The sequence below is a fragment of the Tauraco erythrolophus genome, chromosome 4, assembly GCF_009769465.1.
Source record: "Tauraco erythrolophus isolate bTauEry1 chromosome 4, bTauEry1.pri, whole genome shotgun sequence".
NCBI lineage: Eukaryota > Metazoa > Chordata > Aves > Musophagiformes > Musophagidae > Tauraco > Tauraco erythrolophus.
This window is the reverse complement of record NC_141468.1, coordinates 54,317,088-54,344,394: the sequence shown is the minus strand read 5'-3', so window position 1 is coordinate 54,344,394 and position 27,307 is coordinate 54,317,088. Positions and strand designations below refer to the sequence as shown.

At 38.6% G+C, this 27,307-nt stretch overlaps 1 protein-coding gene across 1 annotated transcript; it reads right to left on the bottom strand.

Annotated features, from left to right (window-relative positions):
• Positions 1-10: 10 nt before the first annotated feature.
• On the bottom strand, positions 11-26,425 carry NEDD1 (NEDD1 gamma-tubulin ring complex targeting factor). The gene is made up of 15 exons (XM_086610047.1): positions 26,399-26,425; positions 25,129-25,272; positions 23,115-23,209; positions 21,538-21,654; positions 19,485-19,625; positions 11,936-12,165; positions 10,562-10,763; positions 9,416-9,602; positions 6,432-6,563; positions 6,184-6,231; positions 5,509-5,729; positions 4,602-4,758; positions 4,133-4,289; positions 1,776-1,842; positions 11-1,078 (listed from the first exon to the last, which is right to left on the bottom strand). Exons 2-15 carry the CDS (start codon positions 25,262-25,264, stop codon positions 974-976), a joined length of 1,995 nt encoding a protein of 664 aa, XP_086466173.1. The 5' UTR covers positions 25,265-25,272; positions 26,399-26,425; the 3' UTR covers positions 11-973.
• Between the last annotated feature and the right edge of the window lie 882 nt (positions 26,426-27,307).

Genomic DNA, 27,307 nt, shown 5'->3' with positions numbered 1-27,307 from the left:
TGCAGCTATCCCAAAAAGCTACAATAATGCTAAACCAACAAGATTCAAAACTACAACACAACTGCTCAATATTAAGTGTTATCCACTACAAATAAGAAAGAAGGGGCAGGGGCTGCAAAAGATGCTTGAGTCAAAGACTGAAAGACTGCATTTACACAAGGCTATGTTATTAACAGCTGAGCATAGTTGCATTTTGAAGTGTAAAGTTGCACTCAAATGGGACAAGCTATGACAATATGACATTCAAATACATGTCAATGAAAAGAATTCTAGTTTCGTAGTTGAAGTTGTAACAAAAATCTCATTATGCAGCCGAAGTAGCATTTGCAACAACAAAGTTCACAGCAGACAAGCACAAATTTCAGACTTACAAATATAGTAAGAAAGATCATGGCACCGAATCTAGGAACACTTTCAAGCTCTAGTTTTACTCAGGATAGAAGAGTTGTCAGTTGAATAAAGTTAACTGAATACTGTACTTTTCAGCTCCTTATAAACAAATCTCCAAATCATGCAGAAGATGAGCTTTCTCTCTCCCTTTTTTCCCAGAGAAGTGTCTGAAAGGCAAACTAGTGATTGTTTCTGACAGCAGTAAAATAACGAAGCAGATAAAAAAGTAGGTATATCAAAAAATTCTTACAGAAAAAGGCATCCGTCCTGGTTTGATTTTGTTTATAAAAAGGCACTTCACATATTGCTAAAACTCTGATTATGTACTTACCCTTTTAGTTTTTCTGTTAGAAGGATGCATTTCAAGGTGGTTAGCATGAGTATGCAAACATTCTTTATACAGCATTTATCTGTTACAAATTTTATAATTACATATAGTATCTCACACCATTTATTTAGAAAAGACTCATGTTTGAAATAATAGCAGGTCTTCATACAATACTTCAGTCATGATGGATGATCTGTCATAAGCAACCACCGCCTGTAGCGAGTTCATGCTAATAAAATTAGCAGAGTAAATCTCTCAGAAGTGAGTTCTCAGTCTTTTGTTTTCCTCTCGTAGTCTCTCAATTTCAGCTACTAAGCTTTCATTTACAGAATATCTTTCAAGTAAAGCGTGCATTTCATTCTAGAGAAAAGAAAAAAGTCCCAATCAGTAGCTATGAAGTTAATTATTCCAGTTTTATCCTGTCTATTTTCATATCCCTTTTGAAAATTAAAATAACCTAGATAATACTGTTTTTAAAAACTTTTGATAAGAAAAGTAAGATTAGTTTTTTATGCTGACATACAGTATTTTGATCATTAATACATTAGCGAATATTTTATCAAAGGATATTTTGCACTTCTTCAGGATGAGAATCTACTAATGCAGGTTCCATTAAAATGTTCAGTACCGAGACAAGGTCTTTTTAATGCAGATCAAAAGAACAAAGATTCATAAAAAGGTGAAGTTAAAGAACACAGAACACAGTTCAGTATGCATGCAGTACCTATAAGTAAAGCTTTCTATTTGAATTCCATCTACCTCCTTACCCCAGGTCTTGGTCCTTTCCAAAGGACAGTTGAATACGTTTCCCTGTTGTCTTTCTGTAACTCTTGAAATATGGAATTCATTATACGTGGCCAATGCAGATGTTCCCTTTATTTATCAAGCATTTTAACAGATTCCAGTTCATAGTTTCCCCCTCCTTCACAGTCAGTCCTCCCTTTCTTGCTCTTAATAAGCAAAACTGATTTTCAGTTTCAAGAGAAGAAGGTGGCATGCCTTGGTATTACTAAAAATGAAAACTGAATATATTTCCCATCATGCTCTTTGTACATACCAACTGCATATGGAACTGCTTGATCATCTCCACTTGCAAATTCACAATATCTCGATGGCATGCTTCTCTAGGGGAAGAATTGCAAAAGGACAATGCTTAGTTTTATCTAGGAAGCAGCAATTCTCTCCAATTCTCAGCACCCAGAACTCCACACCTCCTCACCTTCATGACATTGTGAAACATGAGTCTAAAAACACTTAAGCCATGTAACGTACTCCTCTACCACTTATTTTCTGGAATACCTTTTTTATTACATTGACTTTCATAAGTACCATTTTTTCAGTGTACAAAAATGATCTTTTCTGTTGAGAAATATAAATATATATGTGGCTATATCAAGATTGCCATTTGCAAGCTGTAAACTTCTCTCATTTTTACCATTCAAAGCTGATTTTCCATCCCTCGATCACAAGTACCACAGAGAAGATATTTATCTGTAACTGAAGATACAGCTTCTCAGTACATTGCTTTCAGCACTCTTGTAAGAGGGCCCAAAACATCAACTGTGATAAATGATACATTATCCTCAAGCCCACAGAATGCTCCAGGTTAATCTACATAAGAAGTAATAGCAGCATTGTCCATGACTTGACAGACATTTGTCACAAGAACCAAGCTTGGAAATACCCAATGAACACTACACTAATACAGTGTTCCAGATGCTGAGGAAGAACAAGGAGAACAGCTCACAAAAAAGGAGGCAAGCTCATAAGTTCTTCCTGAATGGAGTATCACAGTGCAATTGTCCGAGATCGAATACCGTGCTATGGGTACCAACAGCCTAAGTAAGGCGTTTCTCAAGTAGATACACAGATTTTACTCCCTTTGGGTTTGCTATATGTTTTAGGAAAGGAGAACGAAATATATTCTTCGCTTTCTATTTCCAAGGGTTATTGTGCTTCAGAACTCCTACTGGAGGCAAACAATTTTCTTTGTGTATATCAAGCATAGATGACAGCTGGCAGCTTAGAAACCCAAAGATGTAGGTTACCTCCCAAAGACAGGAAGTTCAAAAAACAAGCAGCTTTGTGGAGCCAAATGAGTAATGTATTCCTCCTAATCCTCTTCTAAGGTCCTTGTTTTTTCCCCATTACTTGAAAAGGAATGGATTTCAGGCAAGAGCAATAAAAATCCTTTCCTCAGATTCCAGAGGGTGAAAGGTATTTGTATAAATGAGAAGCTTGCAATGGCTCCCTTCTCTCTCACTGACCTCAGTACAAACAATGTTACATTCACTTTGAACAGATCAACAATTTATAACCAGGAAAAAGGCCAGCAGAGCCTTAAAGCTACTTCAGGAAGCGTAGGTCAGAAGAGAAACACAATCTCTGAGGCTCCAGATCTCAGATACTGGAAGTACAAGACTAATACCTTCCAACACTGGGACACCTGAACACAGACTTTAAAGAAAAAACATCTGCAATCCATAGACTGCATTTTAAGTCATATGAGAGTTACTGTTTTTAATCAGATGTGTGATTATCACCAAAAAATCCCAAGGGAGTTTTACTATACTATATTCTTATTTAAAGACATTTAATAACATTCAATGTATTTTTCTGTTGGCAGATACAGAACAGCCCATAGCACAAGGACCTACTAAGCTAGCTTTGCATTGCTTTTTGTCATCAAGATAGCAATACTTCCCCCGAATGGCAATCCTTCTCCCCTCCACCATCTCAGTCCACCTACTTCATCTTCAACATGAATTGGGAAGCGATCCTCTAGATACAACTCTCTCAATTGCTCCATCTCCTTCAAACTCCACTCTAAAGCCATGCTAATTTGACTGACTTCTTTCACAACAAGTGGAATGTTTGTTAGGTATCCACAAACACAAAATAATCTGACACCAACCATCATTTACAGCACAGACATTATTTTAATGCAAAGCTTCACCAGTAGAAATACACACAGTATTTTACCTTATACACGCCAAGCTAGCAACAATCAAAGCCAATACAAATCAACTGTCTAGATCAAGCTCTCCACAATGTCAACTTTAAAAGAAATTTCTCCTGCTGAGACAGGGGATGAGCAGGGATGGAAAGAAATCAGCACAAGGCTTCATGAGAGCAGTAAGGACCTTGTTGTGCAGATAAATTTACCATCTGAGAAGTATTCACTCATTCTGAAAACATGTTAGCAAAGCTATGTATTAACAGTCTTCAGAGACATCAGTCCAATTAGTCATCAGAGCTATTAAAAATAAAGTTTCAGACCTAGATTTCCAAGATTAAGGCTATTAATAGTGTAATTTTCTAATGCAAGTAGAAATTTGTTAAAGCAGATGCTAAAACATCTTACTAAGAAAACACGTCATTGGAAACTAAAACATTCTGCATGAATACCGGTACCTGAAGTCATCCATTGTTTCTTGTATCATATTCTGAATGAAGTTAATTTGGATTGATGTCAGAGGTGCGTTTGGTCTGCTACTCCCAATGGTTTCTACTATTTTTTCTGACAATGAACTTGCAACTCCAGCAGTTACAGGTGATGTTATCTTTGGACCTTTACAATTAAAAAAAAAAATAAATAAATAAAGTTTTTTTAAAAATAAACAACAGTGTAATGGAGTACAAGAGCTTTTTATTTGTCTTAAGGCTTGTCAATATTTTACCTCAAATATTACTTAGTAAAAAAAATAAATTAGATTTAGAATGAGCCTTTTCAGAGGCAGCTAGAGATGTTCTAGGAAGGCTAACTGGATTTACAGAAGAATCAAGATCGGATGTTCTGTTTTACCGCTAAGGCCATTTTATCAGGTTTCACATCAGTTCACAATCAACCACGCCTAAAACTGGGCCAAAGTGATCAACTTACTTGTTGAGGTAGTACCATTTACTGGTAGGTCATATGCAGGATGGGCCTCAATGTTTTTCATTAGTCTCTCATTTGTATCAGGAGCCTTTACAGCAGTGGATGATGGCGGAGGACTTAAAGTTACAGACTCTGTGCTTGATGAGCTCGACTTTGAAAGCTGTCAATAAAAATAAAAATAATAACAATTTAAAAAAGCAGATGAACTCTACAACTATTATCTAATTGCACTTGAAGACTAAGTTTTCAGGAATGCACTTTCAAATATTGTTGGGTTTAGGAATCTACTCATGAATATATGCTTTTCATTTCCTAGCAAAACATCTTAAAAACTGATTGCTAAAACATTCAAAGTTGCCTCAAGTGCACACGCACAGAAAGGAGCGCAAAAGGGGCCTCTTAATTTTCACAACAAACATTTTGTGTCAAAGTTGTAAACATCATTCCTAGCAAATTCAGACATCTCAAAAGCAATACAAAAGAAGCTAGGGTCTCTGCAGAAGCATATCAAAAATATCTCAAGAAGGTACAAGAGGGAGATGGAGAATAGGGAAAAGAAGAGGGAGGAATTGACCTAATAAATGACAAACAGACATACTGGTGCAACCAACTTAAATGAACTAATGATCATTCTTGATTTTCTATAAAAATCAAAATATTCCTCAGGCTAGCCCAGTTTTGTTTAATGTGAACTTTTGTAACTTGAGCTTATTTAAGAGAAACATACATTTTTCTTGCATTGCTGAAGGCCAACACACTTAAACTGCACAGCGTTTTACACATTTATGTCAATAGTGTGAACAGAGTTGCAAAACAGATTAGATGGGACATCATTAAGGATTTTTCCCTCAAGTAGTATTCTGTCAAGATTCTAAAAAGACTGCTCATAACAAGAATTATTATAGTATACCTGCTTTAAGACTTCTTTAGATTCTTGTTTTCCAAGATTTATTTTCTTATTATCAGTTTCTGAATGTTCTTCTTCTTTAATTGGAGATCCCACAAGTGCATGTAATGGACTGGACCTTATCCCATGTGCACTACTGCCCACTGGGTTTCTTTTTGCTTGTAAGGCAGTGGTGACCTGTGGGAGAAAATCCAAACCCAAAAGGTAGGACTGAACATCCAGACCTAAAATGAAAAGGGAAGGGTGAAACACACAGGTCAAAAAACAAACACACACACCAAATCAAGCCCACAATCAAAACGCCTGCACACCCACACAAAACAAATAAACAAACAATCACCCAAAAATGAACCCCACAAAAACTAAATCTGTAATTCCAACTTGGGCTGTCACTGTCCTTATGAAAGTAACAAAGCATTAAAAGCCTCTATATATCACTATAAATTGCATAAAGGAAAAACCAAATCACTTTAGGACCATACTCTTGATTTCCTATTACCATGTTGTGCCTTAGCACCTCAACGCATTAGATAATTTCCAGAAAAGTTGATTTGTTTCAGTGTCTGCTTTCATCATTTGTTTATTTTCAATGGTACGACAAAATTAGCACGTAGGAACTAGCATAGGCCTCCAAAGGCCTACCACTGATAAAGAAAAATATACTGAAAGTATGTTTACCATCTCCTTTTCCTTGAGGATCTTCATCCAGTTTATTTGCAATAGTATCTACAAAGTACCAGAACACAGACAAATTAAGTGGTTATTAAATGAAACCTACATCAATATGCATATAATTGCATCAAGTTCATAATCAAAAGCAAATTAAAATACCAAGTAGGTGCAGCGGTTGGTAACACACAAATGTCAAAATGTCATGCTATATGCAGATGAGTGATGCTTCACAAATTTCAGTATTTGCAACTTACCATCTCTGACTGGAGAAAACATATCTCCTAAACTACTTCGGCTCAAATTGTCAAAATTACGTAAATCAGCGCTTTTCCCATGATCTGTTTCTTTAGATGGAATCACATCCAAGCTGCAACTATGGGGAAAGCCTTAAAAGGACAATAACGTTCAATTAGTAATTGATATTTTCCAAAAATAACATACATTATCCCTAAATAATCTCACAGCAACCATGATGCCAGGTAAGTCTAGCAAGTACTTTAGAACCTTCTACAGATTCCAGTTAGAGGGTCAACTTTAACTTCCTCATTTGGGCTGTAATTGCAAGTGAATAAAAATAAAGGTTAAGATACTTATTAACAAAAATAAAACACAGTTCGATTCTTTTCATCTTTTTAAAAAAGAGAGCTGTCAAACTCGAGAATGCACTCATTTCCAGATAAATCTACCTGATGGATGCAGCAAATTTATGGTGTATCAGGTGAAATGAAAACTACTGAATGCATCTTCCCTTAAGAAGGTGTGATTACATTCAGATGATCAAAATTTAAATTTATTCTGCAAGAAGAGAAATCTGCTTCTCTCCAGCCATTAAGCATTTTAAGAGTAATTCTATGAAACATCTATTTTAAAGCTTATCTGGTTAGGGTATTCTCTGCTTATTTCTAATATTAGGTTTGCAGAGCAGGGTTACAGTTGGAGACAAATGAAACCTGTTCCTAGACCCTTCCCTACTTCACCCTCAAGCCCCATCCCTGACCCAATCAAGGGGAAAGGGGGTAAAAGTTTGCTTTTGTACACATGGTAGCAGGGATAGTTGTCTGCAGAATGGAAGCACATCTTAAGTCTAAAAAAAAAACCCCATAATTATTCAAAGTACAGTTCTTGGATGAAGAATACATGGACAAGATAACTACCTAAATAACTTTCACAATTTAGTATGTTTGAAAACCAAATCAGGACGATAAGTAAGCTGCTATTCTGCCCTCACTGAACCCTAACTCTAAAGTGCCTAGAATTTGCTTGTATAAGTTTAGCTCTATGCAGAGACCATTAGTGCTGTGCAATACATAAATAAATCTATAAATAAATCACCTATACATAAAAAAGCTTTACTTAGTACCTGCTTTAATTAAAAGAAAAAAAAAAACAACAAATCACTGTTCATAAAATCTGTAACTACTTCTCTATGTGGGATTACTTGTTCAAGTGATCCAAATGTGACTGTGCGGATGGCTACAATTAACCATGTCCAAGTATTTACATAAACTGGAACCTGAGTCAGGTTTAAGATTTCACTTTTAAATGTATTAATATAGCTTGTTTTCCGCTCCTTCAGATGCGTCAGGTGTGACACATACATAGGATTGCACTTACTAGTTAAGTAAATACTCAGCATACTGAGTCAAACTAGAAGTGCTGTATCAACCTGTGCCAGAACCTACAGAGGATCTACATGGAAGAAGCATGACGTAAAATAGGGCAAAACGTCTTCTGTATGCTTTTACCCATTCCCAGTAATCTAAATGTGGTGAGTACCTAAACCAGAGGATGGCTGTTAAATAGAAGCTCAAGGGAAGCTGGCTTGAAGCCAGCTCAAAGGACATCCAAACTCGTCATCACACTCTGACTTCATTTATACTTTTGTACTTCAGAATACCTGTGACAAAAAGTCCCAGTTCATTTATAAGCTGCATGAGCAGATGTTTTTTTGTTATAAATATGCTATCAGATCACTTCACTGAATGCCCCTTATTTGTCTGAAGTTAAACCCCATAATCAAGGTCTAGAAGAGCTCCCACAGAACAAACGCAGTTGTCTCTCATCCATTCCCATTTTTAAGATTAAGGATCGTATCTTCTGAAGCATACAGAGGTCTTTACTTCTAAAGTGAACATTCAGTTTAATGAAAAATATTTGTTTTACTTGGTAGGCCTTCATTTTCTTAAAACATTTATTTATTATGCGTGGTCCTATTTAAGGGGTAACAGCCCTTCTTCAAATAAAGATAATAAATCTTATATTTTAATGGAAATAAAATTTTCCACATCATTCAATAATGTTGATTAGCAACACTTCTTGCATACATAGGAAGCATTCTACTTCACCCTGTACTTCACTGCATACCCAAGGGAGGTCATTAATACACGTCTCTGTGGACTGTGGTGGCTTATTGCCTAATTACTGTTTCTAAATGTATTTCTCCTATTTAAAAAGGGAGGGGAAAAAAAAGTGCTGTTGCATTAAAATGACTTGAGGATTTTTTTCAAGAATCAAACTAACAGTATTAGTGATTTGACCATATTTTCAGAACTCTTAAATAAAATTTCAAGAGTACCTTTCACACAGCCGCAGAATTTTATAATAATGCTCAGAATTCTTATAAAGAACTTGTTAATTTCAGAAGCATAAATAGCAAGTACAGTTATACAAGTAATCACACTTGCAACTATATTTAACATCTTTCCCACCATGTGATATTGGAATCATGCCTCACGCAAAAATACAGTTCAGTTCTCACTTGGGTTTTTGCACTAGTTTTTTTAGTTGTTTATTTTAAGATGAGGTTTGTTGCTCCTATTTATTAATAGAATTGCAAACCATTAGCTCTGCATCCCATACAGACACTGTGTCTGAAGAGACATTATGTACATAAGGATAATCTACAGGAAGTCAGAATGCAAGAGGTAGCCCCACAGTATCACCATAGAGCTCTCTCCTTTGAAGTTTAAACACATACTTTTACTTCAAGTCCAGAATTTTAGACTACATGTGTCTAAAGCTTATAGTAGGACCCAATTCACTTCCCACAGTCTCACAGTACATCTAACAGAGTAGGAGAGGGAGAAGAAGGTGCAGATGTGCATACATGTACACACAGTTCTTTCAAATGCTCTTCCCTCAGTGAAATTTTTATACTGTAATGGTCGAGGCATGAAATATTCCTTCCATCTTCTACATTATGCCAAATATGATTATAAAAGCAGGAAGAAGACACTACCTGTTTTCTCCTGAAGAACCTCTCCTCCCTTACTCTCATTTGGCAATGTCAGATGGGGTGAAACTGTTGCTGATGCTTGAGAGGCAATGTTTTTGATGCCAATATTTTGAATTCCTCCAAGATTACTACCAGCTTTGACTTCTACTCTTTTGGATACAGGCTTATTTGAAGAACCTGTAAGGTTAGACTGAAGAAAAAAAAAGAACAAATTAAGAGAAGTTATTATTCCTTCAGCTAAAAGTAAAAATATATGCCAATATTCTTTCTGTTTCAAAATACTTTAAAAATTCAGTTCAAGGCGCAAAGGTTACCTAGGAGATACGCTTTTACAAATATTAAAAAAACCCCACACGTATCTTAACATATCTTCAAAGAACATGGGAAACATCTGTATTATTATATTAATATTGTGTGGACCTGCAAAAGAATAGCAACAGAACTTGAGGTTACAATGGAGTGACCTCGCATGAGCCAATTTTGATCCAAGGCTTAGGCACAGGAAAAATAAGAGGTTACATTATTAGAGACTCCAAACTGTAAAGAAATTGTCAACCACTAGCAGCAAGCGTGCTGTGAAAAGAGGAAAGTCTCAGAGTGGTAAAGAACCCACTTCAGAGGTTCTCTCCTTCTCCACTGAATGGACACGTGGGGTTTCTGGATAGAGTAGAGCCTAATTAAGTCTTGGAAGAACCTCTTAAGCCTTCTCTACAATTTGATCAACTTCTCCACTGTTTATATGTGCCTGCAAAAGACCATATATAAGACCACGCAAAATACCTCAAGACCGACAGCTGTGTGTCTTCCCTCTAAGTCAAAGGGTCATTACAGACCTTTCTGCTACTGCCTACAAATGAATCTAAGGTGCCACAAACTGATCTGCAATGGCAACGTATTCACACCAGGAAATTTAAGACTAAAGTTTCATTCCTTTCTATACTGAGGTGAGGGGTGAAGGGAATGCCACACTAAAACTCCCTGAAATGGCACTTAAGACTGAGCAGTTTAGAATTTCTTTATTGGTGTGAACCACTTTTGCTGGCATCTATAATGCTTAGAAATTGAATGCTAACATTTCTGTAGAACTTCCACTTATGCTTTGCCTTCATTAATCTGCATATTGAGCAATACAAGGGAAAGTTTTTTTACCTTGGAAAAAGTGCTACTGAACTGAAGACGTATGCATTTCACACAGCCTTTGTGAGCCATAACTGTTTTCACTGGTGATGTCAGTTGTCTTAAGTCATACTGGCAGATTTTTCCCCGGGAACATCCTATAGTCAAAGTAGTACCATCAGGCATGAAGTCCACCGTTGTCAGAGGAAAATCAGCTACTATTGTTGTCAGTAATCTTCAAACAGGAGAAAGGACAGGATAAAGAAACTTCTAGAGTTCAAAAGTTAGACTTTTCAAAACAGAGTACCTTAAAAAAAAAACCCAAAACATAAAAGGTCTCATAATTTTGCTACAAGTCAGTAGTTCCACTTCTCCAGTGCCAAGCAAATTCAGTGAAATATCTTATGTAACAGAGGATTAGGCTTATAGAATCACAGAATACCTCAAGTTGGAAGGGACCCATAAAGATCATCAAGTCTGACTCTGTTCCTCGCAGGAATACCTAAAAACTAAACCATATGACTTAGAGCGTCATCCAGGTGGTCTTTGAACTCTCACAGACTCCAGTATACTGTGTTCACACTTAAGAAATTAAAGACTGCATATGCTCCGAAAGACTTCACCAGGACAGTATCAAACTGCCTTCATAACAGCAGTTCTGACACCTAAATTATTCACTAGTATCATCATTTCCAGCAGCAATCATACTACATACATCCTCTAGCTCCCCAAGCCTATCAACTCTAACCTTCCCACAACTCTAGGAGGAGTTTTGGGTCCTAGTTTGCATCCTTCTACTACACCCCTCCAAAGTAGAGCCAGATCCCCGCTTTTATTCAGCTGGAGTGAAAGCAAAACTCACACTAGAACCGAAGTCCCGTAAAACCACTTGCCATCCTACCTCTTACTACACAGTTCCATCACCTATGCCAAACACTTCCCGATTTTTCAACCAATATTCTCTCATATTTAAGGCTCACTATCTCAGCAACTCTGTGCACCACAGTTATGTTGTGTATCTCCAGTTAGAAAAGCTGACAAGGGCAGCTCAAGTGGCTGAACGTCCTCACAGGCTGTACTGCCCCTCACAGAAGCTAACTGCTTGTTGATAAAAGTATAAACAACAAAAGCCCATAAACAGGCACTCACTCACATGTAGCACCTCAATTAGTTCCCAAATGCCTTGAGGTTTTTTTAATTGTTTGTTTGGGTTTTTTTGTTTCTTTTTTAAATAAAAAAGCAAAATGGACTATCGGACAGGTTCCCCAGTCACAATATGCCAGCCACTTAAACCATTCTGAATGTGGTCTGAATTAAATATTTCATCTCATAGTTAGGCATGCTTTTTCAGTTTATGAAGAACAAACAAAGATACTTCTAAAATCAAAAGGTCTTTAATATACTCACTTTTTACTTGAAGTGTCATAGAGAATAATTCTTTTATCCAAACCTACAGTTACAAGCAGCAGCTTATTGACTGGAGAAAAGCAGATTTCTGAAGCTGGTGCTTTATGAGTATTTTCAAAATTATGATATGGGTTCTGGCTATTTACATCCCACAGAGTTACATTTCCACTGTCAGAAACACTGCCCAGCAAGGATTTCTTAAAGGATGAATATTTCAAGTGTCGAATAGGCTGTAAAACAGACATAAAAAATGAACTGTAATACGACTATTAAACACCATACTAAATTATTTTCTAAACACATAAGCACATTAGGAATACAGATGTTACATTATATTAAAGTAGTTTACAAAGGCTGGCCACTCTAAAAAATAAAAAGTAAAAAAATTATTCATTTCACATTACAAAGCCATTTTTGCTGTCAGGGGGGCAGACTTTTTTTTTGTACCAGTATGGGGTACCATATGAGCTGATGAGCAAAAAAAAAAGAAAACTTTTCTGGAAAAGTTTCTCGATTTTTCAGCAAGTAGCATGCCACCATACACACTAAAAACCAAAACAAAATAAAACACACCAACCAACAAACCTCACACCACATCTAAAATTAAAGTAATTAACAGATTTCACTGATCGGTCTCCTACCAAGAACATTAAACTTAATTCCCCTCCACTGATTTTAAGTACTTGGATACAAGTAAATTTGGTAAGATGGTAAGATACACAGACTCCAGAGTTATGTAAGTATGAAGGTCCTGCAGCAGAAAAGACTTCACCCTGTGAGTTAGGGCCACAAAGGAGGCTAATATGCCTGGTTTACCACATGTAGCCTTGCTATCACAGAACCATGTAATACAGGAACTTAACTTGCCTTTCAGAAGCAGGTATTTTGTTTCCACCATGTTGCTTCAGCGGATGTTTCAGAACCTCACCGCTCTAATACTAAATTACAATACTCGACTTCCAGATTAATTTTATTTATGACCCATTTGCACCAATTCACTCATGTGACAATAATGCCCTCACACTTAAATTGTTTCCTAGCTCCCAGTTCTGCTTTTCCCTGTTTTAAACAGCCACCTCATCTTCTTCCAGGCTTTATTTTGCTATAAACAGTAAGCAAAACTCAATCTCCTAAGACTGGTTTTTCAGTATCATCACAGTCTCTCTGCAACTGTTCCTGTTTGAACATTTCTTGAATATGGACAATCCAAATCTTATGCAATCCTCAAAACATTTGATACTGCCTTTGCAAAGGCAGTAACACTTCCTGCATTTTGCACTGTATTAATCCTGACATATCCTAGATTGCCTTTTCTTTTCTGTGATCCAGTCTGTTTTGGTTGCTCATTGCCATTTTGTGATCAAGAAGCCCAAGTCCTTCTTTCCCCTGGGAATTTTTAAAATCCTAGTCTAATAAGAAAAGCCTCAGCTGTGACCTAAGTCTGGTACCTTGATTTCTATACTGTCGTAGTTGTTCCCGTGTCTATTACTTAAATCACTTTTGGATGCTGACAAAATCCTCTCTCTTATAGGCAGTACCTTCCAACTGTGTCTCATCATAGCTCTACTTCTCGTACCACAGCCATTACTGAAAACATTAAACAAGATTAGCTACCGATAACCCAAACAAGTATTTTCTTTCAGTATTGTCTACTGCCTCTTTTCCTACGGCCAATTTCTTACCCATCCTCAATTCTTTTCTAACCTTCACCCTCTCTAGTCTTTTCTGACAAGGCACTGAATCAAGCGCTTTACTTGTGTCCAGACAGACAAGAGCCATTACATTTGTCTCAAAACGCTCTCAAAAAGCTATTACATTATTCTAGTATAGACCACACCACAATGCACTGTACTGGATTTTATCCTATTTCTCCCTAACTTCATTTTAATGCACATATGTGTTGGTTCATATGCCTCCAATATAATTTCTAGCACTTGTATTGTGCATCTCACTGGAAGTCTAACTGCTCCACAAAGAAGTGGCACCCTCGATTGCATATTCAAATAAGACAGAAGATGACTGTTTATAATTAATATGGTCCTCTACTGGACATGATGGGGACATTTTTATCAGCACTTTTATTTACATGAAAAAAAAAGGAAATATTGAGAGACTCAGGAATAACAGCTTCAATTACGTACGTGATCTACATGGGAAACATGCCTGTCCTTCACAGTTCTCTCAATTCACCTTTCCTTACTGCCCTAGCATCTGCTCATGTTCCATTTTCTCCCTCCTCTGTCCTCCTGCCCACCAAGACTACTGTCTCCTAGCTCTCCTCAAACTTCTCTTGCTATCTTGCCAAGTCTCCCATTTCCTTTTCTCATTTTTCCTTCTAATCTCATGGGCCCAAGGCAAATTCTCCAGTTTCTTTCTTATACAGAGCTTCCCCATATTACCTCTGCTCCTCACTTCTCACTGAAGTCACAGTGTTTCCTCAGAGCAGCTTAACAGTTTAATTTCAGGTTGCCGATGAAGCAGGCGTGAGGATGCCCCTATTCACTCCTCACTTTCACTGAATTAGGTTAGCAACAAACTTCACTTGCAACAACGCACTTGCTAGATCAGACTCAAGGAAGAGAGGTCCTTAAATTTGTGCAGACTTTTATGAGACAGTCAAATGCATCATACTGGCATCCCTGACAGTACACTACGTGTCCAAGTTTCAAACTCCTGCCCAGACAGCTGGAGGCACAAAAGAATCTCATTTCTGAAAGGCTGCTTGACAAGAAAAAACCAAAACATTTCTCCTTCCAGAAGTGAGTCACTTAATTTGAGGATTTCTTAAAAAAATACTTTATCTGAGAAGCATCTGGGTGAAAAAATACAGCTTTAAGCTTAGCACAGTTAGAAACAGCAGACAACCAAGCCTCATATGGGAAAGCATAAGTATTAAGATGCAGGTGGTCAAACTACATCACTTACAATAAGTCTTAGCTACATTTTCCTTATTTTTGACACCATCCATAATCAAAGCAAATTAAAAACTGTACTATATAATGATAATAGGCTTCATGAAGTAGCATTCTGTCTTTAAAATAGACTCAACACTACATGGATTTTTTTAACAAAACAAAAAAAAACATCATGCTATCCAGTGTTCACTGGAGTGAAGTTAAAAACACACATACAGAAACTATGAAAGTTGACAAAAATACACAGAAAAATATCTTTTTTGTGACCCAGTGCTGCAAGGAAACAGGACTCCTTGCACAGGAATAGAGGAACTATGACACTTGATCAGACATTCGAGCTATTTAGTCCTACATCGTATGTTATGAAAGTGTTTGATACTAAAGTTCTAAAAAAGGTAAAAGGGACCCCTCTCCACTCACCATAAGAGACAGATCCAGGATAATCTAATGCTAGGCATAAGTCTCTTTCAATTAGTTAAAACCAAAACTTATCTCCTTTACAGTATTCCTTTTGTTGCAATTCTCAAGCTACTTTTCCAACCTTCTCCCTCTGACTACATTTATTGCCAAAAGAGACGCTAAAATAAAAAATCATCATGATCAGCTGTGTGCTCACAAACATTACCTTTTATGTCACTGAATTTAACGTTTTTGTTTAACACAATATAAAAGCATATGCAGTTTTTTTTTATTTTCTTCAATCTATTTTCTTTAGTTGCTTTCTTTTCTCTTTACTAGACTTCTTCCCTACTTCTAATCCCTCTGTACCTCTGCCAACCCTAATTCTGTAAACATTTTTGAGCTGTCACATATACTATTCTAGATCAGATTTTATCATCTATTTCTTATTTCAATACATGTTTCTTTATCTTACTACTTATACTTTCTAATGCCTTTGTTTATCTTAGGGACAAGAAATTAATACGTAGTCACCATCTTCACCGAACGGTCTTTAAAAAAAAAAATGTTGATTTTTGGATGGCATGATAAAGTCACACAGAACTTCCATACACTCCTAGAAAAGTTTTTCCTGAAGAAGCTGAACTTCATTTGTCATCTCCTCTCTCTTTTCCTGAGTTATGGTTTAGAAACAAGAGTTCTGTTACTTGGATTTTGAACACCAGGGCCTCCCACTCAGCCTAGCTGAAAACCACCACTGTACAGTTCCTTGACCTTTGTACTGCCAGCAATAGGAATCGTGAGCCTAAAAAGGGCATGCAACCCACAGGGTTTATATGGTTTAACTGCAAGGTTTACTAGTTACAAGAAAATATTAGTTAAGGATGTGGGAGACAAGTTAAACATTGGTGCTTTTCTGAAAAGGAGCCTAAGAATGTTTACAGATTACAATTTCATCCACAGAGCCAAATGGCAAAGCTGTGGGATATGTTTCAAAGGGACAAAGTCTGACTAGGCATGCCTAAGTACCTCATCTGAATTGAATCTAGGGGAATATTTTAAGATACTTGATTTACTTTAAGTCAGCATAGCTGTTCACTGGCTGAAACTCAAATGTCTGAATAGAAGTAGGAAGGGGGCACGTTTTCTAATTATTTTAGTTAGTAATACTAAAATAATTTCAAGATTATTAGGAATGATGCAGCTATTTGGAAAGAGTCATGTTTTGGAACTAACCTGTCAAAACTGTTAAGAAAAAAAAAAAAGCAGACGACATGAAGCAAGTTTTGAAACTACATCTTAGTAAGTACCCCTCCTGATGATTTCCGGAAATTCTGTCCCCACAGAATTACCAGAAACACATTTAGCACAAGGTACTGAACCCACAAAAGACAATTTAAGTCCTCTTTGGAACATTTTACCAGTCAGTGTCATACAAAAAGCTATATACATCTTTTTGCCTTAGCTGTGACTGGGAGTAGATTTGCCATAGAAAGTAAAAGTACATTTTATCTTTAAGCTTCACAGTAAGGCAGCCAAATGAGGAACAGTGCACTTTAGAAAACGGTTGGTCCATAGCTGAGAAGGGCTAGTTACATTTAGGAAACAAGCGAAAAGCCCAAAACTAAACCAAAATTAGCCTAGCATCATTGATTACCTTATTTAAAGATAATATAGTTTCTTGATCTCCTTTATACCTTAGTGAGCCTTCTAAGCAAGAAAGCGGATGTAAAGATAGTTGTGCAAAGTCTTCAGCTTTTAAAGTTATTTCACTATATGGAGTGACCAGAACTCATCACACTTCTTTACAGATCAGCCAGCTGTTCAAACAACTAAACTAAATCCTGTTGCTAGGAGAATAGCATCAGGCAGTGAAGACTTGAACAAACATTATGTTTCAAAACAAACCTTAATTCATCCTCACAACGGCAAGCAGATAAGAATCTGGTAGTCTAAATGAATACCAACAGCAAAGACAAATTATGGGATCTGCAAACAACTCTGTGCAAGAACTCAACTATAATAAGGCACAAAGGTGTTTCTAAATCAAAATCATTTAATAGAATATAGGCCAATACTCATACGAAAAGAAAATTGTTTAAAGTCACAGAAAGCACTGCAGCCTTGGGCTACTCTACTACTCGTAGTCTATACAATATCAGAAATTAACTGGCAAGGAAACCACATTCCATCATGCCGAATCGAACACTGAGAAGCTAAATTTTATAAGGTTAGTTTGACCTCACGTTCCTCAATCGTAAAAAAAGTTACTAGGGAGTGGTGACCCTTACTAAGCCAAACAGCTAGTGCCAGGATCAAGCAAGACAACACACTGTCTATCTATTCAAACTTACTCTTAGAAAACTGGGCCCCTAAACTATAAATCAAGTAAAAGCTTTTTTAATTTAACAGAATTACACAACTCTTCAGATATTTGCTTCATTGCACAATTAATCCTGCAATTCTCTACGAGTATGAACTAAGACCAAAAATAAAGGTATTTTTGCACACATAAAACAAGCTGATAAACAAGGACATCCAAGTAGTCATCCCATTACACAATTATAGCTCGATTCCATTTTAAATTAAGGCTGCAATCAAATAACTGCCCCCTTTAGAAAATGTTACAGGCCCTTTAGAAAGTAGTAGCTCTGTGCTTGCAATTACTTTGATTTAACACTTCAAGTATCCTTATCCATCTTAAAGGTCACTCAGCTTTGCAGTAGGCCTCCTGATTTCATCTGCCAAAACAGCTATTCACTGCCTCACTTACTTAGCACTTTTCGGTGAAAAGAGTTGAATATATCAAACAGGTTGATGCAAAACATCCACATAAGAATTTCTTCATTTTCCAATTAACTAGCAGCATAGTTCCCACTCTGGATATTCACCTTGGCTGTGTAATCCAGCCATGGATTTCCCTGTAGCTCCTGCCTCACCTTCACATTTTTCATAGGATCATAACGATCAAATGAGAAAAATGAGCTGACTACATAGATGGATTTTTAAGATCGAACCAAATATGAAGTACAATTTTGCTTCAATATAAATATGAGACTGGCGATGGATCAAAGACACTGCAGCACGTAAGAGCAGAGACAGTTTGAATTTAACTGAGATTTCTCAACAAAAAGTATACTACAATTCCCGTGATGCCATAAAGCCATAAGAGATTCTTCATCAAGTTATATTGCTCATGCTAGGCAGGAGAAAAATTTAACTTCACACTCTTATCTGCAATCTAGGACTGAAAAAGCTGTTGCAGTAACAGAAAACGAGTCAGTCACAACTTCAGTATCCCCCGCGACATTAAAGGTCAGGTTTAGGACCAAAGTAATGGTTCTGTATCCCCTAGGCAGCTCCTACCTCTATAAAAATGACTCAGTAAAAAATAAAAGAATGCCTAGAACACAAACACTTGGCTGTGCCTAAGACAACATTCACACTAAGAAGGCACACTGGAACCTCTGATGGAACAACACAGCTCATTTACTACTGTAAATGCCCTTATATCAAGGGAATTCCCCTAATGATCCCCGCTAATTCTCCAGTACCCTTCGAGTTTGCAAAAAGGAATTGCAGTGGAAAACCCCACCAAGGCCCTTAAGTAGTTTACAGGCTTTGTATTTGTCTTTTGAACAGTTTTCCTTCAAACCAGTTATCCAAAATCTTATCTAAACACCTAAGTAGGTAATACAAAAATCTCATTGCTTTTCTCTTTGAGCAGCTGTGCAATTTTAACCTCCAGATTAAATGAATTCATTATTTCCAAATGCAGGCTTATATTCACCCCTACTGTACAGATGGCTCTGTTCAGTTGTAAATCTGATTACTCTGGGGAAGTCAGAACCCAGGCTACACGGCCATTTTTCTTTGTAACAACGTACATTGACTAGTGCATTGAAATCCTGCTTTAGTTTCTGAAGCCAACCATTTTTTGTTTAGTTATAAGATGTGTACGAGTTTGTTCTTGAGGAGCCAGAGTCTACAAAGTAAAGTTTGCTGTAACCAGTACGTAAGTAAAGATATTTGAGAAATTTGCATTTTAGTATTATCTATTATTTAAGACTAGAATACACACAATGGTCTGTTTTGTCCTGTCCATAAGCACACTCTTAAAAATTACAAGGAAATAGATTAACAAAACTTAAAAGCTCTTGATACGTACTTTCATTTTCTAAACACTGTGAATTAAAGCTTCATACCTGAAAGGAACTTAATAACAGATAGCCTACCTGACGGCTGCCATAACCAAAGGGAGTACTTGATAAATTGGTGGTAACACTGTGTAGGATAATTTCACCACTCAAAGATCCAGAAGCAACGTAGCAATCATTCCAATTATATGTGATACATGTCACTTCATCTTTATGATCCTGTGAGGGAGGGAGATTAGAGGGAGAGGTTTAAAGACATTCAGGATAACCATACTCCTTCCTAGTCTGTGCTTTTGCAGAACTTCAGCTTGATGTTTTTTTCTGACCCCCTGTAACATTTAAAAAGATTATTTAAGAATTATCACGGAAGATCCTAGAAAACAGCAGCAGAACATACAGAAGATCAACCACTCTCTTTTCACCACTGTCAGAAGATTGTTTTAATAAATTGTTAAAGACAATGCTGTAATTATATACAATATTTTAACAAGGCAACCATAGAGGTATCTACTCCAGGTGTCATGAAAGTTATTTTAAGAGTAAAGTCTTACAGAAACCACTGATATTAGAATACACTCTGTTAATCTGATGTACTATTGTCAACTTCCCCTTCTGTCACTTTCAGTATTAAACACATATATTTATCAAATAGCTTTGCAGTATAGTCATTTGCAACAATGGTATTGTGTTTACTGAATATACAGAGGAAGACAATCAAGTACTATACAAACTGGGCACAGAGTGGGTTGAGAGTAGCCCTGAAGAGAAGGATTTGGGGGTGTTTATAGATGAGAAGCTCAACATGAGCTGGCAGTGCGCTCATGCGGCCCAGAAGGCCAACCGCATCCTGGGATGTATCAAGAGAAGCGTGGTCAGCAGGTCAAGAGAGGTGATTCTTCCCCTTTACTCTGCTCTTGTGAGACCCCACCTCGAATCAGTTCTGGTGTCCCCACCGTAAGAGAGACATAGATTTGTTGGAGCGCGTTCAGAGGAGGGCCACAAAGATGATCCAGGGGCTGAAGCACCTCTGCTACGAGGACAGGTTGCGGGAGCTGGGATTGTTCAGCCTTGAGAAGAGAGGACTTTGGGGGGACCTAATAGCTGCCTTCCAATACCTGAAGGGAACCTACAGGAAGGCTGGGGAGGGACTTTTTACAAGAGTGTCCACTGACAGGACAAGGGGAAATGGGTTTAAGTTGAAGGAGAACAGATTTAGATTAGATCTTAGGAAGAAATTCTTCAGTACGAGGGTGGTAAGACTTTGGAATAAATTGCCCAGAGAAGTTGTGGATGCCCCCTCCCTGGACGTGTTCAAGGCCAGGTTGGACAGAGCCTTGAGTAGCCTGATCTAGCTGGGAGGCGTCCCTGCCCATGACAGGGAAGTTGGATTAGATGATCTCTGAGGTCCCTTCCAGCCTATGCCATTCTATGATACCACTAGCCCAAAAAGGAGAAAAAGATATTTCAAGCATTGTATTAGCTACTTAGTAATTTTGTTTCAAAGTGTAAAAGTACAAGGAGGGGAAAAAAAAAAAAAAAAAAAATCAAAGCTAAAGTTCTGGTCCTAAACTAGGACAAATCATCTGCTGAAGGCATCATGGAAATACGCTAGACCATCCTAAGTTTTGTGCATTGTAAGAAGGCTTTAGAGAATTCATATTGGATCAGTTAGAAGACAACCGTGTCCCAGTTTTGCATAACATTATTTCCACCACAGTACTCTACAAATACGAAGTATTTTCTTGTTTGATATATCAGAAACAACAATTATCTGAAATGCTGCCCTTGGCAAAAATACCATCACAGAATACCAATACAAATTCTCAAAACAAGAAGCCTATTTTGAAAATTTAAACAAACATTATTATAGAATTGTAGTCTGAAGGCATCAAGTATGCTTGTGAATTAAATTTGCTATTTAGAGCACATAAAGAACAAACTTGAACAAGACACATGTATGCTAGCTCCTATCTGTGAACTTGATTCTACAGATACATGACTTAGAGAAAGAGGGGGTTTTTGGGTTGGTTTGGTTTTGGCTTCTTTTTTCTTTTTTTTTTTTACAGTTGGTAGCAAAACCATGAGTTTTTGTGAGTCATGAAAGCTACAGTTCTTCCTCAGTCAAACTTACCTTAAGGCTACGGTAAACCTTTCTGGATTTCAGGTCCCAGATATTAACTGTGTTATCAAGGCCTCCACTCACAATATACGAAGAACTAGAATTCAAGCTCACACACGTCTGTTTTGCCTGATGGAGAAGGGGGGAAAAAAAAAAAAGTACGTTAAAGATAATTAAGGGATTCATTCAAATCTACTTAAAAGGATATTGACATGTGTTTTCATCTTCATTAACACAAATACTCCCACTGGCTGATGGAACTACTGCTACACTACAGTCATTTTCCATCAAAAGGCATTTAAAATCCAGTTCAGTTTGGACATGTTTAATATACTTGAAAATTTAAATAATTAATAAAACTTAAATGCTCACATTTTCCCCATCCCCTTTTCAATTTTTTTAGCACCTTTTCCTTCAATATGCATTTTTTCTTTAAATTATAGCTCTCTAAAGTACAATCATAGATTTCTATTCAGATACTGAGTTTTAAAAAGAAAACGCTAAGTTTAGAAAAAAACTACTTAAAAGAAAATCAAAAAGTTTTCTAAGTCATGTACTTCACATTCCCTAAACATTACAAGGAATATTATAGCAGCAAACCTCATAATTCCATAAAGTAATTCTTTTTAAAATAATCACTGATGTACCAGCTTTTGAAAAAAAAGTCAATCTTAAGGACAGACCTACATCAAGGCCAAATTATTATTCAGTTCTATCATGTTGAAAATTCACTTTTAAGTTCCTGAGATTTGAATTTAAAAAAACCAAACAAGTCCATCTAATTATTGACATGGTAAAATTGGAAGTGATTGCATTAGTTATAGATCAGATTTAGTAAATCTCCAAGACAAACACTCCAGCTTTGAAAGCTTTGCTTCAGCAACCTAAAAGCCCAGTTTGAACACCTTTTCAGAAAATTTCCAGTCCAAATTAGCATTACAATAGCTATCCAAGGAGAATAATTAGAATGGTTTAGAACACTAACAAGTCATTCAAGTAACACTGTCAAGAGACTCTTCTAAAACTAATTCCAGCTTTCTGAAGAGTTTATAGTGCCACACTTCCATTTCACAGGGTAAAAAAGAACCCGGACCAGAACAGATATTCTCCTATTCCACGTATTTCCAGAAGCTAGCGCATGTACGCTCCAAGAACAACCTTTATCCAGACGCTCATGTTTTTCAATGTGCAAGTCACAGGCACGCAGAATACTGACCATTCAAGTTGGAAAATGAAGTTCAAACTTGAGCTCTGTTCCATCGCCTACACACTAGGTCAAGTTTGAACCCCTGACTGCCTCAGCCTGTCACACTGAGGCTCAGCAGGCAAATTTCCCTAGCGGAAAGCTATCAGCATCAGATGCTAGTATAACTGCATTTCTATTTTCTTACTAGTAGAACTATCTTAGAAGCACTATTCCCCCCACTTTTTGTATGTATTTAACTTTACAGAAGGAAATGTTTTTGCATACGTGTCATAACTGTAACAATACTAAAATTAAATTGATCCCAATATGCAGAACAGATGTGATACAGTACAGGAGTTGGAGCAGGGAAAAAAAAACAGGGAACAGTATTAGTCATACTTACTCCTTCAGCTATTTCAAAGAGTGGAACAGGTTTGCTTTTACAGCTTGAAACAACTATTTTATCACCAGCAGCAGAAGCAGTGGCCAGGTATTTATCTTACTCACAAGTTACGGACCATAATTGTATTACACTGGTGATTAATAAAAGCAACAGTAAGTTCCCCTTACTGAACAGAAGACAGATTGGTTAAACAGTCTGAAGTAGTGCACCTTGAAGGGACCTAGAAATAGAAACATAAGGCTATTTTCCAAGCTTTCATTAAGAAGCTCTTGCATTAACTACAGCCCTTACTTCCCAATATAAGGCAGAGCAATTTCTTTCAGCAAGGAGAAATAGCTGGCAGATATTATTTAAGAGCTCTTTACCACTAAGGCAGCTTACCCAGTCTACAGTTTTGCTTCTCCACCACCCCCAAGTAAGAGCCCCATTTAATCACTAGAGTTCAAGGGAATGTCTGTTGCTGTTAGTAGTCTGTGGATTTAAAGAACAGTCCTGTTCGTGACAAACATTAAAGCTACTTCACCATATTGTTTCTGGAGTACAATGAATGTTTCCTAATTTGTTTCCCTGTGTACTGAGGGAAGAAAAACAAAAACCCAAAAAGAACCTTTATGACACCAAGTAGCTCAAAGTAGTAAGAAAAGCCTTCAATATAGAACTACAGAGCAAGGAAATTGCCTCTGCACCCCCACCAAACTAATCGAGTAATCATTTAGATCTGTGTCCTGAATGTGTTCAGGCCAATATCCATGGTGATTTGATTTTATATTTGCATATTTAAGAATACAGATTAATTGCCTAGATTTAACACCAAAGAACTGGTAGGCATATTAGTGCTTGCTATTTCTTTCATTATTTTAAGGCAACATCTTAGCTTACAGAATTATGCAGAACAAAAACCAATGCTTTACCCAAAACAAACAAACATTCAAAAGCATATAGAGTAAGATACTTCATTGTTTCAGTTTTAGGGGATGAAGAGGAGACCAAGTACAAGAAAGCATGACAAGACAGACTGTCTATAGCTAAAGTTTATTAAACAACATACATGAGTACATATATACTAAAAAAAATATTATATCTATGCTTTGATTTCTTTGCCAGCTCCATAGCTAAAACATTCCTTTGTGCTCTGATTGTTTTAACTTTTTTCTCAAACATCCACTTATTTGCAGGCTTAGAGGACAGACACATTCAGAACTTGCAGGACTTAACTGTTATGTGCCAGCATCCTGTCCTTCTTCTACACCAAGATCAGACATCGTCACCTTTTCCCGTGACAGCCATACAAGCTGTTCTCCTCACAGTCCACTGTTTTAATGAAATTTCTCATATATTCACCTAAAACCTGGCACCTCATATCATTATCCTATAATAGGCTTTCAAGACAGAAGTGAAATGTCTAAATGGGCCAGATCCATTTTCATGCATAAACCACCATGGATGTCTTCCTACACATCCAATGCGTTTGTGCTTCCATTGTGCGTGCTACAAACAGCACAAAGGAAAACAGTGCCTAGAGAGTAAGAGGCAAGTGTGCTCTATCAGGGACTATCAGAATCAATGAGAAGATGTTCAATGAAAAACAAACAACAAAAAATCTTTCAGTTTTCCTTTCTATGCTACCTATAGAACTTTACTACACTAGCTATTGCTTTGTTCAGCCTTGTCAGTAAATTAAGCACTGCTTTGAAAGTGAATATTGTACTCAACTATTGAAGAAGAAATTAGTATGCTTTACAGTCAGGAGGCAATTCAAGCATATCATAATCATTAAAAGTGTTAGCAACCTAAAGGAAGAGAAACCTCTTCAGAAGCATTTCCCAGCATGAGTTTATTTTGTAAATCACTTCAACACAGAGAATCACCAAATTTTCTTCACAATACATACTAATCTTTTTATATAAGACTTCAAAACTGCATCTGGCCTGTGATTTACAGATATTTTAATAAAAAGTTTCACTGAAATTTTGCAGAACACCCACAAAACTATAGCTGAAACGGTAAAGGATACTATTGCTGGACCAACATAGCGAGCTGACTGGATGTGAGGGTGTGTGTGGGTTGAACTGCTCCACCGCAGTTAGAGATGAAGAATCCCATATTTTAATGTCATCTCCTGATGAAGCAAAATGTATGCTTTCTTGCATGGCTGCACCTGTTTTTGCAAAAACAAAACCGAAAATATACATATAAAAAGTAAAAACACACAATAGGGCACTTCACAAGTAAGAATAATTTTATCTGTGTCTTTTAATACTGCTTACTTGATAACAGGGATATTTATTTAGAGAATTACACAATTAGTACCACTGAAGCCAGTAGACACTCCACACTTTCGTTACTTAAATTCTTGCAGAAAATGTATGCTTTCCTTTCACAAAGGAAAAGCCATCCCCTCTATGGTATCAAGGGACTAAAGCGGCGCTCATATCCCCACCGAGTTTACAGCCACTAACACGAAGCCGCGACTATTTCAAGGGATCACTTCCCGCCAGTAGATGGAGATACACAAGCTCGAATCAACCGGACTGTTGCAGAAGGCTGGAAGTTTGGACCTAAAGGACTGACTCCAGCGTTCATCTCACCATCCTACAGGAGACGACTGAGAAACCTTTAAACTAAACCTCTAACAGTAGAATACTGTTACGATGAATCACTTTTCAACGCAGCTTACACAACATTAAGAAACAAAACCAAAGAACAAGCACAACGTGCTGCCATTTGTTTCGACCGACACTGTTGCAAGACTTAAAACCGATTCCAGGTCTGCAGAGTTTAGTCGCAGCTTTTTACGCCGGGTAATTTTAAACTAGCAACAAACAACGACTCAAAAGGCTTAAGCCTTTCATTCACCTGAAAGCATAACCACCCTTTGACCAAAAGTTTCCGGGACGTTTCTACGTAGCTTTAGGCCACCAATTCCGGCTGCTGAGAATGTCTGAGACATCTGCTGACGAAAATAAGCCAGGAAACTCAAGGACTACAACCGCCTTCTCTCGGCCGTTGCCCACGGCATCAGCCCATGGCGCTGCTCCTCCCCTCGCCTCCTCCTCCCGCCTCACACGAGGCTTCTCTCGCCGCTCCGCATCTCCAGCCCCGGAGGCCGCGGGACGAGCCGCTCTGCGAACCCGCGCTCACTGGCATCGCCACCGCCCGGCCCCGGCCCTGCTCCCGCCAGGGCGCGGTCCCGCCGCAGGCCGCCTCCGCGTTACGAGCTCTCCTCGCGGCGCGTCGGGACGCTCATCTTCCCCCCCCCCCCCCACGCCGCCACCGCTGCCCACCTGGCAGGGCCGGCACCGGGCCGAGCCCCTTCCCCTCCCGTCCCGTCCAGGCCCGGAACCTCTGCAGGGATCGGGCCCGGCACTCGGCGCCGGCCGCCCCGATTGGCTGAGGCGCTCCTGCTCCCAGTTCTCTACGAGGTCCGCGCGCACTCCCGGCCAATGAGCGCCGCCCTCCCGCGCGCCGTCCCCCACGGGCCGACTCTCCGCGCCGCGTCCAACTTCACAGCCCGTCCCAACAGCCCCCGCGCGCCTTTCTCCTCGCGTCCCCGGCAACTACGGTGGCCCGGAAGGGGCGAAGCGGAGGCCGGGCGCGCGCGCCGTTCCCGCCGGTCGGGCCGAGAGGCAGCGCCCGGCGCCGCAACGGGACCCGGGGAGCGCCCGCCCTGCGGCCGGGCGGGGCTCGCCGCGCCTTGCCGGGGCGCCCGCCCGAGCCCCCGCCCCAGCCCGGGTGTCTGAGGGGGCCCACGGCTCCGGGCCGCGGCGGGGCCGGGGGTTCGACACGTCGCTGTGCCCCCGGCTGGGGCCTCTGGCGGGGACGGGCTCGTCTCGGCGTGGGGGCGGGTCGCGGCCCAGCACGGAGCCACTGCGTGGAAACCGGTGAGGGAAGCTGGAGTCAGCCGCATGTTAAACAGTAAATCGTGCTCTTTGCGGTAGGTTTGTTGCGGCTGACACCAGGACCGGTATCTGCCGCTTTTTAAACTGGAAGCTGGGAGGAACTGCAGGTTCAGTACGGAGTGAGCAGCATCCAGCACAGCCGGCCCAGTCCTTATTCTTCACTGGCAGATCATAATAAACAGTAGAAAGGAATTTATTTATTCCAGACAGGGAAGTACCCGAACATGTCAGCTCAAGCCTGTTTGTAATGATGTTCACAACATAGAATCATAGAATCATAGAATGGTTAGGGCT

Excerpts from the sequence above, each read along its gene's own strand:
- NEDD1 (XM_086610047.1), bottom strand. The coding sequence starts at position 25,264 with ATGCAAGAAAGCATACATTTTGCTTCATCAGGAGATGACATTAAAATA. Across the intron at positions 5,730-6,183 it reads TCCTCAAGGAAAAGGAGATG|GTCTGGATGTTCAGTCCTAC; the intron begins GTAAACATACTT and ends TTTTCATTTTAG. Across the intron at positions 1,843-4,132 it reads GAAACAATGGATGACTTCAG|AGAAGCATGCCATCGAGATA; the intron begins GTACCGGTATTC and ends TTCTTCCCCTAG.